Source organism: Myotis lucifugus, unplaced genomic scaffold (assembly GCF_000147115.1).
Source record: "Myotis lucifugus unplaced genomic scaffold, Myoluc2.0 scaffold_87, whole genome shotgun sequence".
NCBI classification, from domain to species: Eukaryota; Metazoa; Chordata; class Mammalia; order Chiroptera; family Vespertilionidae; genus Myotis; species Myotis lucifugus.
The window spans coordinates 4,435,290-4,456,611 of NW_005871135.1; the positions used below are offsets into that span (position 1 = coordinate 4,435,290).

General features: G+C 44.0%; 1 protein-coding gene across 2 annotated transcripts in view; it reads left to right on the top strand.

Moving 5' to 3' along the window:
- The window catches only part of MRRF (mitochondrial ribosome recycling factor), a 41,593-nt gene extending 21,585 nt beyond the window's left edge, over positions 1 to 20,008 (top strand). Inside the window, exons 6-7 of one of the 2 annotated variants that reach the window (XM_006091128.3) lie at positions 11,777 to 11,936; positions 19,128 to 20,007. In XM_006091128.3, coding sequence (XP_006091190.1) covers positions 11,777 to 11,936; positions 19,128 to 19,205 — 238 coding nt within the window. In that variant the 3' untranslated portion in view covers positions 19,206 to 20,007. Of the gene's footprint in view, positions 1 to 11,776; positions 11,937 to 19,127 lie in introns of both variants that reach the window. The other variant, XM_023755962.1, reaches the window with a different exon arrangement.
- The last annotated feature ends 1,314 nt before the right edge of the window (positions 20,009 to 21,322 follow it).

Here is a 21,322-nt window from a genome sequence, read left to right on the forward strand (position 1 = left end):
ATACAGGGAAAGTGGAAAAGTACAGTTACATTTGTGTGTTGGTAGCACACAAGCATGAAATTGAGTTCTGGCTTGTCTGCTTTTTAACTGTGTGATAATGGCAACCGTCTCCACCTCTCTGACTTTCAGAGAATTCATCTGTAAAATACTTACAGGTCTTGCCTTATATGGTTATTGGGAGATTTCAGTGAGATGATGCGTTGTTTTTTGAGATAATGATTTTAATGTGTAGCAAGCACCCAGTTAATGGTAGCAAATGTTCTTTCATTCCCTTTCATATATAAGTAGGATCATCATTCCCTTTTAAGGATGAGGAAACTTAAGATTCCGCGAGGTGAGGCATTGAAGCTGGGTCACAGAGCTGGAAACTGGCAAAGCTATACAGAAGAAACTAACACACCAAAGCTGATGTCAGGAGTTTGGGAGGTGGAAGGGAATCAGAAACATAACTTCCCAGGCTCAGTTTCTGATTATAACATGTTGAGTTTAGTTCTAGGAAAATTTGCCTTTCCTGATTGATCATGATTCTTCCTCTGCTTAATGACAGCCTGCAAGTTTGCTTTTTTTGCCTTAATTCTGGATGCCCAGAGCTAAGTTTTATTTTTAGTTGCAGCAGATCTCAGTTAGTGCTTCACCCTCATTACACTCCTTCAATTCTTATCTTCTCATTTAAAATTAGTTGACGGAGTATGTGCCTCTTACTGTAATCTGCTCTGATCCTTTGGGGAAGTATGTGGAAGATAATCCTGAATCAATAAGAGGTCAGACTTGGGGCCCAAAGTGGTCCTTGTCACTCAGTCCTCTTCACAGCCCTGGGGATGCAGCTCTGTGTGGCTGTGCACAGGGTTTTCTCCTGGCTGTCGGCCAAAGACCAGCGAGCCTCAAGCTCGGGTTATGTCCGTACCCACTGACAATGTGTATAGCTTTTGTTTTCTTCCCTGGCTAGTGTTCTTTCATTTAGAGAAGTCCGTCAACTGGATAGATTATTTGAACATCCCCTTTAATCAAGATTCACTGAAATCTATTAATCAAATTTTGGATGCTGTTTATTAACCAGCTACACTAAAGTTTTATTGCCCGGAGATGCTGTGCTGAGAGCTTTACAGTTTCTCCCCAAATTCTCACAGCACTACTGTGATGTCAGGAGACGGTTCATATGCCCACTTGACTGATCAGAGACCTGCAAAAATCCAAATCCTACAGAAAAATAAAACTGTTTACTGTTCCCCAAGTATTCTTCCCAGAAGTAACTATTGGTAAGTTTAGTATATATTCTTCCAGATTAAAACAAAACAAAAAACGCATATACAACATATAATGTACATAAATAGCATTAAATATCTCAGTACCACAATCTGCTTTTTTGCATAACATGTCTAGTGTGCACATTTTCATGATACTTTCATTGTGTGTGGCTGCAGAGAAATTCCCTTTGAGATGGGTATAATACAGATGAGGAAACTGGGGATTAGTTTAAGTAATTGCTTAAGGTCACAGATTAGTAATTGGAGGAGTAATTATTCAACTCAGATCTGTCTGTTTCTGAAGCCCCCGTTCTTGCCACGTTATCACATTGCTCCTTGGAATATTGACCAGGAACCTACCTCCTTCCAGCTCTGTGGCCTCCTTGTCTAGCTGCCGTATCGCCTAGTGGATCTTGTGCTAGGGGTCTTAGGTATAATGTGCACATTCCAGGAAATATTCCCTTTTCTTGCAACACCCCCTGACACACAGACCTTTATCCATCTTGAAAGGAAAAGAGAAATCAGAGAAGAATGCCTAATAATTTAATTTGGGCCGGGCAGCCACAAACTGCATTTGAGCAACTGCAGCTGCCTTTCCAGCCCATTCATTTCCACCGCCTGCTTGCCACCCCTGCTTTCTCAGGGCCATTCATTCTGCTCAGTGCATTCCCGTTCCTTCCAGGCTTTAGGATGCCTGCCTTCTCCTCTTCAGTGTTGCTTTCCACCTGGCCTGTGGCTTTTTAGAAGCACCTCTTGTTATTTCAGGTCCCAGCACAGATGTTCTGGTTTAAACACACAAGAACATTCCATGAGGAATCAAGAGTAGAGCATAGACTGAGGAGAAAATTGCCACCAATACCTATGCAGAAGCTACACCCCAAAAGACAGGCTCATCCACATCCACTCCTCCTCTCTTCTCCACCCTTTGTGTCCTGCACCTGTTCGCAGGACCTGGCAATTGGCAGCTATAGGTCAGGTCACTAGACCATCGCCGTTTCTATAGATTCCCTTTCTCCCCACTGCACTTGGACTTGTAGGGGAGCTGGAAGAGTAGTAACAACCTATATATCTAAGCAGAACTTAATGTTAGAGCACTGCTATTCTTGTAAGGTTAGTGCTTAGATTGGTCTGGCACCAAGTCTGGAATTCAAGACTGCACTGGGCTCAACTCCCAGGTCTCCCGGGAACGTGTGTGGCCTTGGGCAGGTACTTGATCTGTCTGAGCCTCCCTCTTCTAACCTGTGAAGTCCAGGTGATGATACCACTGATGTCATGGAGGTGCTGTGAAGACTCGCTGAGCTAATGCATGCAGAGCACTTCAGCTCAGAGCCTGGCGTGTGGAAAGAGCTCTGCGAGTGTTAATTATTGAAGGGGAGCAGGTGACATTGGGGCCAGATGTCCAGGCAGATATAAGTGGACCCTTACTGTGATGACAAGATTCCTCCTTATCTCCCTGTCTTGCTTTCTTTTCTTCACAGCACTTATGTGTCACTTTGTATATTTATTTTCTCTCTCTCTGCCTCCTTCACTAAAATGTGAATAGGAGGAACTTTTGTCACCTTGTTCGTGTACATATAAGCAGAAGCTGTTGCTTATATACATAAGCTGTCTCCCTCGCTCCTGGAGCAGGTCCTGGCCCATAGAAAGTATGCAACCAATGTTGACGGAGTCAATGGATGTGAGCACTCACTACGTGCCCACTGCTGTTCCAGGTGCTATTTGTATATTAACTGATATGTTCACAATAGTCTTTTGAGGTAGGTGTGCTATTACCCCTATTATAGGTGAAGAAACTGAGCCACAGGGGAATGGAGTTCTCTGTGCCCAGTGTCACATGGATAATAAGTGGAAGAATAGGCGGTCTTTCTCAGAGCCTGGGCTCATAGCCACCATGCTGTCCTCTCTCTCAGTAGGACACATCACTAGTATTTTTATTGCTGATATGATTAGCAGCTGTAGAATAGTCAGTACCTATAGATGCAGAGTTCTCCAACCATCCCCTTTCTCATTTGCTCCTAACACTAACTGTGGAAGAAAAGTAGCATTTACTATCCCCCCATTTGACAATTGGAGGAAATAAAAACATGTAATGTTTACTGAACACATCATCACATGCTAGCACATTTAGTAACATAATATTTATAACAATCCCACTAAGTTCATGGTATTGTACCCATTTTTGAGATGGGAAAACCAAGGCAAAGAGGTGAAATTATTTACCCAGGGTCATACAGCTAAGAAATGATAGATCTGGGCCTCGAACCCCGGCAGTCTGGCTTCAGAGACAGTTCTCTTGAATGCTTCTCTAGACATCCTTCTTTGAGGTTCAGAGAGGAAAAGTTAATTGTCCATAGTTACTAATTTACTCTGTAAGTGACAGAGCTGGGATTGGAAATCAAGTCTGCTGTGGTCCCCAAACCCGTGTTCTTTTTCCTGTACTTTCGAGCCGATTCCACTTACTCCTGGACTTGGATTTCCATCATTCTGGGGTGACAAGGAAGAAGATGAGTGACTTAATCAAGGTCACTCAGCTGAGAGTTCGGAGCTCAACCTCCTTTCTCTTTCCCTCACAAGGGACTGTTCAGGATGGTACGTCTGGCTTAGCCAGGCCTCAGCACAGGACAGTCCTTTGAAAGCAAGTGGCCAGTGTGTCCCCAGAGAGAAGTGAAGTTTCTGCTGTGGGAGAAGTCCTTGCAGAGTACATGCATGATTGCCTTTGGGCAAAAAGGACACTTACTGTCTTTCTGAGACATTAGGGCACGTAAGCCAGGCCTGTGAGTCAAAGGGGGGTGGGTGCGAGGAGAGGGGAATTGCATACCTAGAAGCATAGGAAGTCTGGCTGGGCTACACAAACAAAAACATTTCCTTCAGGCCAGCGCCCACCGACAAGCAGTCAAGTAAGGCGTGTGTCTGCTGATTGCAGGCCGATGTTCCTGGTGGGGGTGGGGTCTCCCTGAAGCCCAGGGAGGAGGTGACAGGGTTTCTCTCCACAAGCTGTCAAAGATGTGTTTGATGCTTCCTTCTCCCTCTGCCTGTCCCCGAGCTGCTGGAGCAGAACTTGAGCCTCCACTGCCCCGGCTGCCTGCTGCCTCCTCGGTTCGAATTCTTTCCTCTGTGCTCACTACCCACTCAATAGCCCACGCTCCAAGTGACTAAACCCATTGGTCATTCTCTCCCTCACCACTCACATCCTCTATCCCCAAGTCCTGGAGATTCTGCATTAAAATAAGAATGCAGCCACCATGAATTGAGTTTCCATAGCACATATACACTGTCATTTCTCGTAATCTTGCTTCCACCCTCTTAGAAACATCCTTACCCCATTTTGCATCTGAGGAAAGTGAGTCTGGAGATGTTGGGAGCACGCTTACAGTTCTGAAGCTAACAAGTGGCAGAGCTGGGACTCCAGGTCTTCCTGGCTTTAGCGCATGTCCTTTTAATCCTTTAAACTCTCCTGACCAAAGATCCTTTGAAGTCAAGAGCTGTCATATTGTAACAGATTTGTACTGTAATTGCCCGAGCTGAGCACAGCTTCCTCTGATACACACCTGGCGAATGGCTTTGTACGGGTGCCCCGTTCTCCTTGAAACCAGAGGAAGCATCTTTCAGTCAGTGGGCCTCTCTGCTGTGTGAGTGACCAGCGGGCCTGCCCTCAGCTCATTGTTTGTGGGAACACGCTCAAGGAATTGTGCAGGAAGGCCCCCATCCAGGATGTTACTGGAAGACCTGCTGGAGGAGTTTGTACAAACAAAGTGTGACCTTGCCAGCTCAGCCAAACCCCTGCCTTGTGCTGGGAGGCTCTCTGACCCGAGCGGAAAAGCCTTCTGCCTCCATCACCCAACCCAGCCAGGCTCCTGGGGCGCGTCCTGAGCTCCCCGCTGCCTGCCTGGAGGCTCCTCTGCAGGCGTGAGCCACACGCGTAGATCTGGTTTGTACATTGCCGTCCACACAAAATACAAACCTCATCACGTTCCCTCAAACAGCTATGGTATTCTGTGTTGTTCTTGGGAACAGTCTGCTAAGACCCTTCCCTCCTGCCCACTTTTTTTTAATTGTGGTAAGATAGACATAAAAAGTTGCCATTTTAGTCATTTTTTAAAATATATTTTTATTGATTTCAGAGAGGAAGGGAGAGGGGGAGAGAGAGAGAAACATCAATGATGAGAGAATCATTGATTGACTGCCTCCTACATGCCCCCTACTGGGGATTGAGCCCGCAACCCGGGTCTGTGCCCTTGACTGGAACCGAACCCGGGACCCTTCAGTCCACAGGCTGACGCTCTATCCACTGAGCAAAACCAGCCAGGGCCATTTTAGTCATTTTTAAATGTACTGTTCAGCGGAATGAAGTTCATTCACGTTGTTGTGCAGCGAGTCTCCAGAGCTCTTCTCATCTTGCCAAACAGAAACTGTACCCATTAAACAACAACTCCCCATTGCCCGATCCCCCAGGCCCCTGGTAATGGCTGTTGTACTTTCTGTCTCCATGATTTGACCATCTAGGTACCTCATATAAGTGGAATCATATAATATGTGTCCTTGTGTGTCTGGCTTCTTTCACTTAGCATAAAGCTTTCAAGATTCAGCCACCTTGTAGCATGAACCAGAACTTCCTTTTTAAGGCTGAATACTATTCCCCTGTATGTCTGTACCACATTGTGCATCCAGTGTTCTGCTAAGACTCATTATGATGTTGCCAGGCCTGTGTCCTGCCCTTGCCAGCCTCTCCAGCCTCCTCACTTGGGCCATCTTTCTCTTCTCTGTGTGCCCTTCTGCAGCTGCACTGCCTTTTCCTTTAAAAAAAATATATATATTTTTATTGATTTCAGAGAGGAAGGGAGAATGAGAGAGAGTTAGAAACATCAATGGTGAGAGAGAATCATTGATTGGTTGCCTCCTGCATGCCCCATACTGGGGATCGAGCCCGCAACCCAGGCATGTGCCCTTGGCCGGAATTGAACCTGGGACCCTTCAGTCCGCAGGCTGACACTCTATCCACTGAGCCAAGCCAGCCAGGGCATGCACTGCCTTTCGTAGTGTCTTGAGAGTATCCTCCGTCTTATCGGAAAAGTGCCTGTGCTTTACGGAGGCCATTCTGTCTGGTGGGAATGATCTTCCCTTAGCCCTGCCGCTCTTTACTCTACTTAAATATCACTTAGCTTAGTTATCACCACATGTAGTTCCTGGAGCCACAAGGAGATCTTGGTCAGACTGCCTTTCCCTGCTAATTATTTTAATTGAAGTCTCTTTGTCTTTATTGTATTTATTAAGACTGCATCATATTGATTAACTGTGCATGTTTGTTTAATGATTGTGTTCCTTGCCAGACTGTAAACTCAGTTATTTTTGTTGTTGCTGTTGTTAATCCTCACCTGAGGGTATTTTTCCATTGATTTTTAGAGAGAGTGGAAGGGAGGGGGAGAGACAGAGAGAAAACATCGATGTAAGAGAGACACATCAGTTGGTTGCCTCCCACATGCGCCCCGACCAGGACTGGGATGGAGCCTGTAAGCCAGGTACATGCCCTTTACCGAAATAGAACCTGGGACCCTTCAGTCCACACTCTATCCACTGAGCCAAACCGGCTAAGGCTAAACACAAATGTGTTTGATGCTATATCCTTAGTGTCTGACAGTGGCTGGCACATGCTAGGTGCCCAGTAAATAGCTGTAGAATGATACTGTAAACTGCATGAATGAATCCTGAAGAAAGAAAATTTCAGGGCTATGTGCTGGGAGCATTTGTATTTTAAAATGTGCATGAGATGTTTAATTACTAGTCAGATCTCAGAAAGTCATCTTACTGAAGCATAGATTGTTTGCCCTACCCTTTCTCTGTTGATAAAAACTTTCATGAGTAAACTCTTCATTATTTGAAGATGCCTCAGTGGTTGCCAAAACATAAACAACAATTGCAACAAAAGCAGCTTACATTTTCTGATTGTTTATTCTCCACCAAGCCTTGTAGTGTATACTTTCCATGTATTATCTCATCGAATTCTCACAATAACTCTGGAAGGTAGATGTTGTTTTTTGTTTATTTGTTTTCAATTTCTATTTCCAGATGAGATCATTAAAATTCAGAGAGTTTAGCCCTGGCTGGTATGGCTCCATTGGTTGGGTATCATCCCATGCACCGAAAGATTGCCGGTTCGTTTCCCAGTCAGGGTACATGCCTAGGTTGTGGACTTGATCCCCAGTAGGGGGCATGCAGGAGGCAGCCAATTGATGTTTCACTTTCACATCGATGTATCCCTGTCCCTCTCCCTTCCTCTCTCTCTAGAAAAAAAAAATCTACCAAAATATTTTTAAACACCTCAGAGTTTAAATAGCTTGCTTAAGGTTAGTCAGCCAGTAAGTGGTGGCCCAGACGTGCAGGGCAGTCAGGGTGGAGCTAAGCTTCCTAGGCCACATCCCCTGGTGCCTTTTCCCTCAGTAACTGGAATAGCCCTCTTTTTATCTGTTCTATATGCCATGATTGTCTTTGAAACCAGAGTTTTATGACTCTGGGCCTCCAGAACAAATTTGACTCGGTTTGCACCATTTTATGTCTCATACCCTCCTGCCATTATATTTCTCCCTGTGCTTCTGCCTGAAATGCCCTCTCCTTTCTTCTGCAGCTGACAAATTACTCTGAATCTCCTGGGCATTTTCCAAATCTCCAGACAGTACGCATGCTCCCTCCACAGAAGGTCCGTCCCTCTGATCCAGCAGCAGCCATCCTCTTTCTCAGTTGTGGTTGACAGTTGTCCCCACCACTGCATGAGCCTCCGAGAAGGTGGCCCAGGCCTGCCTCCGCTCTGGAGCTCCTCAGCCTGGCCCAGGGTCTGGCACGGAGCGCAGGGGCCTCTGCCAGTGCTTGAACCAGTGCATGCCAGGCACAGAGAGGCTGCTAGACAACTGGCTGAGTTCAGCAGCCTGGAATACAAACCAGGGTGTACTCACAGAATCCACGAATGTGAGATGGAGACGATCGGATGTATTAATCACTGGTTTGGAAAGGCATTAAAATATTTCCATAATATAGTATGTTTCTTTTCTAAAACAGATGTGCCCTCGTTTCATGAGAAAGTAATTAAGTGTGTTTGATTAAAACATTCATAAATGCTATATCATTTACTCAAGGCTACTATATGCTGCTTTCTTTATTGGTACTTTATACATGTGATTGCTCTCCCAGTCACCTTAAGATATTTAGGTGTTTTTAATATTTCCACCTTAGAAATGAGGACACTGAGGCTCAGAGAGAAGTGAGTAGCTTGCCCAAGCATAGTCAGCTCTGGGTGATAGATAACGGGAATGAAACAAGTCGGTCTGACTTCAGAGCCACTGCCTTTCCATCACCCTCACTGCTTCTGACCTTGTATTTTAGATACCTTCCATCTCAACACCCCAAGCTCAGCCCTGCCCATGCTGGTGCCCTCTTCTTCTTTCCCTTTTCCCCCTCCTCACTGTGCTCCCTTCTCCATTTCCTTAGATTATTGCTTATTTGCATCCTAAAACTGAAATATTTTTGTCATTGTCAATAATTGGATATTATTATTTGTGGAAACTGTCTGGTGTTAGTGTAATGTCACATTTACACTAATAAATAAAAAATGCACTTATTAAGGCTAAATTACATATATTGTGATTTTCTTTATATTGCCGTTTGCTCTTAAGATTTTTTGAGCCCCAATTGATATATTTTTAAATGTATGGTATTTTTCCCTTCATGTAAAATATAAATAAAACAATGTAGTGAAGAGGAAGTTGATAGATAAAAATTTTTATTAAAGATTTTCTAAACAGTAGGATACCTATTTCAAATTATATATGAAATATAAGATTGAAATACTTGTTGTTAGGGAAGTTTGAGAGGTTTCTTACAGACTTAGATTCATTTATTTTCTGCCCTCCTAGTATTTCAGCAGGATTAAGTTTTTTGAATCAGTGGATCAAGTTTTAATTTTCCTGTTCCTTCCTTATACCGACATATGCTTTGGCAGAACAAAAAAGAGACCTAAACATGTCAGCATGATTTTTGTTCAATGAATTAAAAACCATAAAAGTAACAAGATCTGATCCAAATCCCTAAACTCCTGACATGGTGGTTTTGTCCTTTTCAGTCCCAAGCTTCATATTACTGGCTTTGAAAAGCTTTCTGCCTGGGAGCAGAGTCGTGGCAGCAGTGCCGGATTTATGTGAAATAGAGTACAAGGGGGGCAGCATGGAGTAGTGGAAAGAATACGGGCCAGAAAGATCTGGGTTTGAATCCCAGTTCTGTCACTCAAGCCTATCGGCAAGTCACTCAACCTCTGCACCTCAATTTCCTCTGGGCAGAATGGGGGTATGAGAATCTAGTTCAAAGAGCTGTGGTGAGGATTGTAAGGAAATATACCTAAAGTACTCACCTGGCATAGAGGGGCTTAATAATGGTAGTAATCAGGGTCATTTTTATTTTGAGAATACCTTCAATTAGCTGAATCCAGAAGGATTTCTTTATAACACATCTGTCCACTTTGTAGTGTATCTTTCTCAAAAATGTTCAGTTTTCTTCTCATCCCATCAGGGAAAAAATACCAGGTGGACGCCACTAAATCTTTAACACATGCTTGCCACTGTTTCCCACGGAGCAGGTATCCAGAACTTGGGATTGTCCTTACTGGGCAAGAACTGCATTGATTTGAGGGTCAGGAACTATATGCCAAGGATGTCCACTTCAGGACCCAGGAGGGCAGAGGAATTTTGTCATACTAAGACCATTGACTTTTGAGACAGGACAGACTGGGTTTGATTTTGTGTAAGATATTTAAAATTCCTTTGGGTCTCATTTTTTAATCTGTAAAATGGAGTTCATGATCTTACAAGGCCCTCCATGATAGGAATTTCTGGCCTCTTTTCTTGTCATTCTCCTTTGTTATCTGCACTCCAGTCAGTTCCTCAAATGAAACTTGGTCTCTGCAGCTCAGAGCCTTCCTACCTGCTCTTTCTTCCTCCTGGAAGTCTCCCTTTGCCACGCCAGTGCTGGCAACTTGTTCTCGTCCTTCAGATCCTAGTGTGGTATATTAGTCAGAATAGGATGGGCTATGCTGTAGTAACAAGCAACCCCCAGATCTCCACGGCTTTCACAACAGAAATGTATGCCTTGCTCATGCTGTATGATGGGCGCTGTTCGTCATAGTCACTCTGGGAACTAAGCTCATGGATATTCATATGCCACGTATATTGTGGCCAGCAGAAGCTAATGTAGTGGAACACACACTGGCTCTTGAAGCTTCTGCCCTGTAGCAGTGCCCATAATTTCTCTCACATTTCATTGGCCAAAGCAAGTTGTGCAGCCACACTGTGTGGCTAGGGAAATGCATTCCTACTGCAGCAGTAGGGACCAGAATGCTAGTGAAAAGACCTCACGGCCACCACATTCATATGCTATTTTTCTAGGAAACGCTTCCCTTAACTTGGACAGAAACTTTTGAGTTAGCTGAGCTTCTTTTGTGCTGTGACATCTGATGCTTTCCCATGTTCCTGTCCATAGCACTTCTTACACTATGTTGTCAATTTCTCTCTATTGACCTCTCTGCCCAGCTAAGCTCCTTAGGAGCAGGACAAAATGTTCATCATTTTGTCCTCAGTGCCCAGCACTGGTTTTGATAGGTATTGGACCCTTGATCTGTACATGACAAAGAAATGAAGGCAGGACAAACGTGATGGCTTACTGTGCTGCTGGGCTGTTGTGATGATGAATGTAAAACAGGATTAATACTAATTGCCTCATACAGTTGTTGTAAGGATCAACATATGAAGTGCCTGTCCTGGTGGTTTATAGTAGGCCCTCCATGTGCTCATTGTTGTTATTATGATGAGATGTTAGTAGTAAACATAACTAACATTCATTAGCATTTATCACATGCCAGACGCTCCCCTGGGTCCGTGTGGAAGTTAACTGGTGCATTTGTTCTCACATGTTACGTTGGGACTCCCGTTGTTTCCCGGTCAGTTTTGAGGTAACTCATAAGTCATTTGCTATAATGATAGTTAAGATTCTGAAGGTTGCTACATATTTGTTTTGGGTGAATTAGAGATTTAAAGATGATGCTGTTTCTATAGTATCATTACTCATTTGCATCGCTTTCTTTAGTGGGAGAGAAGGGGATGGAGTTATAGCCAATTGTTGCTTCCTTTTATTGAGCAGTTAAAATGTGCCGGGGTCAGTGGCAAACAGTGTACATGCATCATCTCATGTGATCTTGACGCCACTGCCTAAGACAGGCACTGACAAGTCCCAGTATAAAGACAGGAACGCTGAGGAGACAAGTCTTACACTTCTTGTAGGATTTGCCCCTCATATTCCTAGACTCCTTGGCTCATGCTTTTAAGCAGTACTCTTACTGGCTCTTCTCCGCTAACTCACCAGGAACCTTACTTGACCCTGAGCACCCCCATGGGCGCGTGTCAGGAATGTGAAGCTCATCCACCATCAGAGAGTAAGGTTACAAACTGTTGAGCTAATGGACAGTGTGATGTTACCGGTAAATTTTTCTCTTTTATCAGAGTAACCAGGGAGCACAGGGAAATGCTGGCCAAATTGGCCAAACAGAACACCAACAAGGCCAAAGACTCCTTACGGAAGGTTCGTACCAACGCAATGAATAAGCTGAAGAAATCAAAGGACAAAACCTCGGAGGACACCATTCGACTCATAGAAAAGCAGGTACGATTCCCAGCGATGTAATGCTTCTGTATCTGATCCAGGGACTCACTTGTTCATGTCTAAAGTGAGGAAAATGAAGACAAGATACAGCACCCTGGTCCTTCATTGATGTGATGACTGGGTCATCATTGATGTGATGACTGGGTCTCTGTCCTGGGCCTCGCCCTGTGCTGGGCCCTGGGATTAGGGAGGAGGAGGAGGAGATCTGCTGACCTTTCACTGTGTGCCAGGTTCTGCCAAACACTTTCCATCACTTCATTTATCCTTGTCACTACAAAGCTGTGAGGGGTAGGCAGCAAGGAAATAGGTCCAAGGAAGTTGAATGGCTTGCTCAAAGTCATACTGCTGATAAAAGGTAGAAATGGGATCCAAAGACAGGTCGACTGACTTCAGAGCCTATATACATTATTGCTCTCCTGTCTGAGGTTGGTGGTCTGGGTGCTGAGAAGTGAGAACTTAACAGTGTTCTTGGTGTGCCCAGTGGTGGCACTTACACCTGTCACTGGAAAAAAAGGGGACATATATAATACTTTCAGTCATAAAGGTAGGAAGGTAGGAAGGAAGGAAAGGAAGGAAGGAAGGAAGGAATCTATCTTCCCTGGCTGGTTTGGGTCAGTGGATAGAGCATCGGCCTTCAGACTGAAGGGTCCCAGGTTTGATTCTGGTCTAAGGGCACATGCCTAGGTTGCTGGCTCAATCCCCAGTAGGCATACAGAGGGCAGCCGATCAATGATTCTCTCTCATCATTGATCATTCTATCTCTCTCTCCCTCTCCCTTCCTCTCTGAAATCAATAAAAATATATTTTTTTAAAAAAGAAAAGAAATCCAACCAGGAAATGACAGTGGCCTGACCTGGGTGGTACAAGTGGAATTAAGGTAGGAAGATGAACTTAACAGTATTTAGGAGATAGAATTTATAATGTTGAGTGTGCTGTAAAGTGCTCACCCAAAGCCACCTTGTCCACAATAAAAGCGTTAGTTTAAGTAAGAGTTTGAGCAGGATGTGGACCAAGAGGGAAGGAGTGGAAGGCAGGACACCTGGAGGAGGCCATACATGGACTCCCTGCTCCCCTTCTCCTGGGCCAGCTAGTCACAGGCCAGGCCAGACAGTCACCCAGGGGAGAATTTTAGATGGATTCTTGGGGCCAGCTCCTGAATTTTCTGTTTCAGCAGGTCTGCCCAGGAATGTGTATTTTTAAAAAGTTGCCTAGGTGATTCTGCAAAAAGCAGACAAGGTGTGGCAAGGCACCCGAGTTTAAAAGAGATTGTTCTGCAGTTGGTGTCCTGTGGCATTGGGGAGGTTACACGACTCCTCAGCCTGTTTCTTCTGTAACAAGGGATTTGTAATTCCTGCCATGAGGGTTGCCCTGGGGCTGCTAGAAGCACCATTACCTGACACCCAGACCCCCAAAGCTCCCTTCTTGCCATCCCTGTGCTCTCCTCTCTCCCTGCATCAGCTGACAGAGATACAGAGGCTAGCTGGCCTCTCTGAGCCCTGATCAGTCCTGGGAGAGTCCAGGCCTGGTCCCTGCTGAGCCAGCTCCTTGTCCATCTCCCCGGGGCTTTCATCTCTTCAGCTGACATTTGGCCCCTTGGTTGCTTCCTGGTGGTAGGTCCTCACTCAGCAAATCTGGGCATCTGCCTCAGGGACCAGAGCCCGTGCTCCTTGCAAAAGAGACTGATTGGATAACCAGCTCTCCTGATGAAACCCCCTTGACAGTGACCTTGCTGGAAGCCTTCTGTCCTTGGCACCTGGCTTCTCACCTTCCTTTTCAGATTAGATATTTTATTCAGTGCTTGTTACTGTACATTATTTTTCAAAGTGCAAGTAACTTTATTTTTTTCTGATACTAAACTAATCCTTGTTTCGTATAAATTTTTTTTAATTAAAAAGAAAGTAAGTGAAATTTCATCACCCAGAGATGACCATTATTAACATTCAAATTATCTCTGTAAGCATTTATGTAATATTACAAGAAAAAAGCTACTACTAGATATTTATTTCACAACAATCTTTATTACTAAGATATTATCATTTAAATATTAGTTCTGCCATTATTGATAAAAACTTTTTACTGTCATGTGGTTCAAAGTTCAATAAGAAAATAGAAGACAATTTTGTACACACTTCATTTTGTTCTTTTTTCCTGACAGAAGGCACAGATATGCAGTTTTTGGTGTATGTTTTTATTTAAGTTAAACAGGCAGGGGCTGATTGTTGCTTTATCAAGCAGTTTTTAAAATATGTTTGTTTACTTTGTTCCTGATTATCAAAGTATTGTAGAAAATGCAGAGTTCAGAAGACTGTTTTTAAAAAATGGGGAAAAATTCACCCCATGATCCCACATTGCAGGAACAACTGCTCGTAATATTTTGGAATTTTTCTCCCCCCCTTTTTTTAAACTACATAGTTTTAAACATGATTGAGAACATGTACTGTACATACAATTTGTATACAGCTTTTTATTATCTGTTCGGCATTAAAACCATTAGCATTTTCTTGTGTCTTAAAAATCTCTTTGTAAACAGACATTTCTAATGGTTGCAAAACAGTCTGTCGTCATACCATAATTCACTTTTGTAAGCCCTGTTGTTGGACATTTAGTTTGTTTAAACGTTTTTGTTATTTTAAGTAAGGTTGCAGTGAATATTTTTATACACACATCTTTGTTGAGATAATTTCCCTAGGATACAGTCCCAAGTGTGGAATTACAGCGCAAAGGGAATGCATGTTTTAAGGTTCTTGGTACAGAGTGCCTAAATCACTCATGGGTTTTTAGAATATGTGTATTTAATTTTTTTTTTTTTGGCCTTTTCTAATCTCTAATATTTGAACCTAGAACTTTTAATGTGAGCTTAAAATGTTGCTTACATTAGGAGTGTTGCTTTTACTTCCACACTCCATTGGAAAGATTACGTTATTCTTTGTATAAATCCATACAATTTTTCTAGAGGATAGTATGGCAGTATATACCAAAATCCATACATTTCTGATTCACTGACTTGGGAATTTATCTAAAATAAATTGTCAAAAATCTTATCTATAGAAGTGTGTGTTGATTATGTATAATTGTAGAAAACTGGAAACTGTCTAAATTTCTAACAGTGGGAAAATAAGTTGTTTTACATTCCTTAACTGGAATCTACATATAGCAACAACTATAAAAATATTTTACAGATGTACTTTTTGGAATTTATATTTTAAAGGTAGATTACATAACAGTATTATCATATGATTTTATTTTTATAATGAAGAGTTTCATGTACATAAAAAAATTGGCAGCCTATCCACTTAAATGTTAATGGTGGTTATTTCAGGTAATGAGATTATAGACAATTTTAATTTTATACTTTGAGATTCTCTTAATTTTTAAAAAAATTTCCAAATGTCTTTTGAGGTCATACATTTCAAAATTCTGTCATAAAAATGTTTTGTCTTCGGTCTATAAGAAGGAAATTATTCTGTGGTGGGTTCTTTCCCTGCAGTCATGTCCAACCCCCCTCCCCCCCCAACCCCCCAAACGCTGCCCCTCCCTTCCCTGCCCCCAGCTCAGGCCAGCTCTGCTGAAGAAGGCCCAGGGTCTTCCAGCCGGGCTCTGACATCTGTCAGCCTGCTGTTTCACCTTCGCTTCAGTTTGCTGTAAATGGGCCTGCTGAACATTAAAGCACTTGGCAGAAACCACCAGTAAATCTGGCCAAGATCCTTTCACTGCTGCCTTTTTCTGAGAAACGGAACTGCTCTGAAGTGACGCTGGGTGCTAGTGGGGCTGAAGGAAGGAAAGGCTCCTAGCAGACGGGCAGCAGGCGGGACTGAGTGAGGCGGTGGGAGCAGCACCCAGTGGCACCGAGGGTGTTCTGAGCCGGGCCTCAGGAAGGGTGACTCGCTACCCAGGCCTGCCCCAGGGTGTACTGTGTGCTCCTGCCTCCCTCTTCCTCGCTACCTTTCATTTTCCTGAACTTGTAGGGAGCAGATGTGATGGTGATGGTGATGCTGATGATGGTATAATCCTTGTGAGGCAGCACTCGGTAATGGAAAGGGCTCTTGCTGTGCAGTCAGAACAGCTCTTTGGCTTGTCAGCTCCCAGCCAGGTCAGCAGATGGCTTCACCTTTCTGAGCCTCTGGTTCCTCACTGTAAGTGGGAGCAGGAAGCCTCTCTCACAGGATTGGTAAGAGGACCAAGTCCCACAGCTGCTTAAAAGTGGCGAGTACGGTTGCTGGTCTTCAGTAATTCTCTGCCTGTTTGCCCATTCCATGTCTCTCCTCACCAGGGACAGGGATTGACTGAATGAGCCTAGCACGTCTGCCTGGAAGGAGGCAGACTAGGTCAGGTGCAGTGGTCTCTGCGGGGGGCTGAGTTCTTGGCTCAGTCTCATTACTGACTTTATGTGATTCTGCACGGGTTAGTTAACATTTTATGCCTTGGTTTAGTCCTCTGTAAATAGGGGTAATACCTGTGCCACCTGCCTTATAGAGGTTATGTCAGGTTGTTGGATTTGAATGAAGTAACAGAGAACAAAACACTTTTGCAAACTATAAACTACTATGCAACCGTCAGGTGAAATAATTAACATTCATAATACATTCAAGGGAGATGAGTATGGTATTTCATGTTTTGAAGATTATGTGAAATAATGCGTGTCAGCTTTTTAGCCCATTGTCAGGCATGTAGTGAGTGGGAGGTGTCGGTATCCTTGTCGTTGTTGTTAATCATCGTTATTTTAAGAAGTCTGATGGAGATGGAAAAGATGAACTTGCAGGCAGACCGTCCCCAAGGGCACTCTGTGCCTGTAATATAGTAGAAAGTTAGTAAATATTTTCATTAATTAATTAATTTGAAAAGATGTCAGGAAGTGACAGTACAAATCAGAGTAACACAAGCAGCATTTGCATAGCAAATAACCAATTTAAAACATGCTTGCATATTCATGACTTTGTTTAACCCTCCCAACTACTCTCTAGGGAAGGGCCCAGCACCCTATTTGATAGATGAGGAAACTGAAACTCAGACGGGGGAACGGACTTGTACATTGTTACCGTGCTGAGAATTTAACCCAGAATCCACATTATCAAATTGTTCCCCTAAGTACTCTTTCCCCCAGCCCCGTCTCTGTCCCCAAACGCCATTTTTCCAGAGGAGGCTTGCAGCCTACACGTGCTGGAGTGCTGCTGGGCACCACGCCATACCCCATGCAAGGCAGGCTGCTCAGGTGGGGGCAAAAGAAGCATTTCTAGGGTTTGCAGCACCCGAGTGAGGAGGGACCGAGCAGCCATTCGAGCCGTCGCTCTCCCAGAGTGCCCAGCAGCCCCAGGAGCTTTGCTTTTCAGCTAAAAAATGTGCAGTTGTTGCTATGGTGAGAGCCTGGCTGTCTGTGCCGGGGGCCCATTGCTCCAAATCCTTTTTAGTTTCTACCTTTTCCAGGGCATTTATTTTGCAGTTCCTGGCCAAGGCCTGTGGTCTGCAAATAAAGATGTCGAATAGCCACTGTGCTGCTGAACACAGATCCTCGGCACTGTGTACCCCTCAAAGCTTCCTGCCGAGGCTTCCTGCCTTAGGTCCCTTTAAGACACGGGAGGGAGACGGCAACACCTACCAAATTGTACTGTGTTTTTCATTCTGAGGGAGTATGGGTTTATTGCAGAAAATATAGAAAAGCACAGAGAACTTTAATAATTATTCATTTAGTAACTACTTCCTGAGCACTTGCCAGTGCTGGGGATGTGACAGATGCCACATGAATAATATATCAGCTATCTTCCCATCACTGGAAGATAATCACTATTAATATTTTGACAGCGTTCCTCCCAATTTTAAAAATATGCATAATTTTGAGCATTTGAGATTGTTTCTGCTTTATATCCATATACACAATTTTGTATCCTGCTTTTTCTTTAATTCAGGGGTAACATAAGTATGTTTCTATGATATTATAAATAATATCTTTAAGCATTCTTTTTTCATGATTACAAAAGCAATCCATGCTTGTTATAAAATAGTTAAACATTCAAACGTTTCAGAAATATATACTGGAATCTTACTCCTATTTATACCCTCTTCATAAGAAATGGATCCTCTTAAACCTGTTTTTGTTGTTGTTCATCCTCACCCGAGGACATTTTTTCCCATTGATTTTTTTAGAGAGTGGAAGTGAGGTAGGAGATGGAGGAGAGAGAGAGAGATAGAGAGAGAGAAGCATCGATGTGAGAGAGACACATTGATTCATTGCCTCTTGCACATTCCCTGACCAGGGCCAGGTAAGGAACCTGCACCCCAGGTACACGCCCTTGACCGGAATGGAACCCAAGACCCTATGGTCTCAGGGCCGACACTCTAACCAGCCAGGGCTTAACCCCTTTTAATTTTTATATGTATCCAACTATTTACCCATTCTTTCACTTTTGGTTTTCTGATTTTTCATTATTAAAAATAAAGCTTAGATAAACATCTTTGTTTATAGAACTTTTTTCAGATTCCACTCCTGTGGTAATTTTCCCATTGAGAGAATTTGGGGTTAAAAATGGTATGAACATTTGCATCATTTTGAATCCCTATTGATGATATGTGACCTTATCCATTTCACCATAGCTTCTTGGCATTGAATATTGTAATTAAAAACCACAACATCAAATTTTGTTAACTCTGATGACTGAATTATGTCTTGTTTGAATTTCCATTTCTTCAGTGTCTATTGAATTTTCCATGTTTGTTAACCAGATGTACTTCATCTTTTTTCAAGACTTTTTTCTGCTTAACTGTTGGGATCTTAATATTCTTCTTATCAATTAGTGTGAGGGCTTTATATAGTAGAATGTCTGAGTGCAGGAAATTCTAGAAGTTCCTTAAGGAATAGATATGGCTGGCTTCTCTGTACTCTATGATAATAGTTAAGAATTTGGAATCAGACTACCCAGGGTTAACTTTTGCCATTGCTACTTTCTAGTTGTGTATCCCGAGCAGGTAATCTAACTGCCTCAGTTCCCTCACCTGTGAAGTGGGGATAATAATGGGGTACCTGTTAGGAATCAGGGTGTATACATCAAGTTTTAGTAGAGTGCCTGGCTGGGACTCAATGAACTTGAGCTTATGTCACCATTATTATTTCCCAGATAACCTTGTCAGAATTCTGGAATGTTTCTACGCCGCCCTCTTCCAGCCCCGGTGACCAGGCTGTCTCATTTCGTGTTTTTGCAGATCAGCCAAATGGCCGACGACACCGTTGCAGAGCTGGACAAGCATCTGGCAGTGAAGACCAAAGAACTCCTCGGATGAAAGTCACGGGGCCAGTTTCTAGGGACCCACCTGGTGGCAGATTGGCATCTCTGTACCCCGTCCCACGGAAGGCCGACACCCTGTGCTCATCACCTTGTGAGGCCCAGCCTTCCAGAGGGACACCCAGACTTGTTCAGTCCCTTCCTCCGGCCCCGTCGCCCCGTTCTGCTCTGGGCCTTCTGGCACGGGGGGACCTTTGGAGAATGTCTGCTGCTGCCTAACGACCAGGGCCACCGGCAGGCTGACCACTGACTAGTCCTCATCTCAGGAGCCTCCTTTCCAAATAATTAGTCCAGCCCTGTCCCCAAATTTCAACGTTGCTTGGGCTGATGTGGGCCTTCACTTGTGACTGGATACTTTTGCGAGAGGCCTATTTTCACCAAGCAATAAAATCAAAATAAATTGGAAAGAATAATAACCTCAAAGGAAATGATAGAGTCCGTGTAGATGAATGATTTCTGAGGAGCTGGTGTGTGGAAAGCAGCCAGAACAATACTTTTCCCTCAGTCATTTCACACATGCTCTTTACTCCCCGGACCTTTCCCCGACTCCTCACCGGGCCAGTCCTGTGCCTGCTTCACTTCTCAGGGGGCTGGCATTTCCTCGGAAGCCTCCTTCCCCCGGCTGAGAACCCCCAGTATTGGCTCTCACCCACACCTTAGCTGTTCTTTTTGATAATTAGTCTCTGTATCTTCAGTATCCTCAGAAGTTGACATAATGCCTGGAACCAATAGGCACTCAAATGTGTTGTGAATGAATTGCACGTAATATTTGCACAATAAATGCTGGCTTCTTTTCCTTTCTTCCCACTGTTAACTCTTTCATTCCATCACCTTCCGCTCTTGCTCTGTCCTCAATATTTACTTGGTAATGAGGTGCCTTTCCCCCAGGGTCTGCCTCTTAGTGACAGACAAGCGATTTATTGTGGCTCATCTTTGGGTACTGGATTAAGTTAGGTTTTTCCCTCCCCAATAATTTTTCTTTTAATCATTCATTTGTTCGTTCATTCATTCATTCATAATAGAGCCATGATAAGCTAAATACAGTTCTAGGCAATATTTTTATTGACTTCAGAGAGGAAGGGAGAGGGAGAGAGAGAGAGAAACATCAATGATTAGAGAGAATCATTGATTGGTTGCCTCCTACATGCCCCTCATTGGGGTTCAAGCGCGAAACCCAGGCATGTGCCCCAACTGGGAATCAAACCATGATCTCCTGGTTCATAGGTCGATGCTCAACCACTGAACCATGCCCATCATTTGTGTGTCAGGTACAGTGCCATGTACTGGGAATACAATAATGGGCAAGATGCGGCACCCGTCTCTGAGGGTGTGTGGTGCCCTGGACTGACCTACTGTTTGTAATGTCATGGGTGGAAGGTAGGACGTTCATCCAGTTCAGTTCTGTCAAATGTCTGCCTTTAGAAGGGCACCCACTTTGGCAGCAGCTGGGCCCAGCCACACTCCGAGCAGCATCAGCTTCTCCACTGTCTGACTCCTCTGGGGCTCTGCTCCGCGCTGGGGGGCATGGGGTGCCCTTCGCCCTCTGCTTGCACTGGTGGAGCAGGCTGCACGGCACCCAGTGCAGACTCAGGGTCAGCATCAGGTCGAAGGTGAAAGAAGCTGACACATGTCCTGCCTGCTTACCTGTCCTCTGTCAGACCCTGTCCTCCAGCCCCGAGTAGCCATCCCACAACTGGAAGTCAGCTGAAGGAAGAACAGGGCCGGAAAGAGCCATCGAAGAGCCTTTTTTGGGGAAAGCCACATAGCAAGGGCTTTGCAACAGTCTTTCATGAGTGGCCGAAATCCCCCACTCACTGCAAATGTGCTTCTCAAAGATGCAGGATTTTTTAATAAACAGAGGAAATGATAAATTATGTTGTAATTCCACTCCAAAGGCATTTGGTTCTTAACAGCCAAATCCTCTGTAGTCTTTAAATAAACAAAAACTTATTTGGTGAACAGACGGGGGGGAAATTGAAAGATTTTCTGTACTTGGGTTCCACATGTCAACAATTTCTCTCCTGTGTGTATGTTGGCCAAAGCCGAATATCATGATAAATGAAGAAAGGAAAACCTCAGGCCCAGGGCCGTTAGACAGCTCGGCAAATGGCTTTC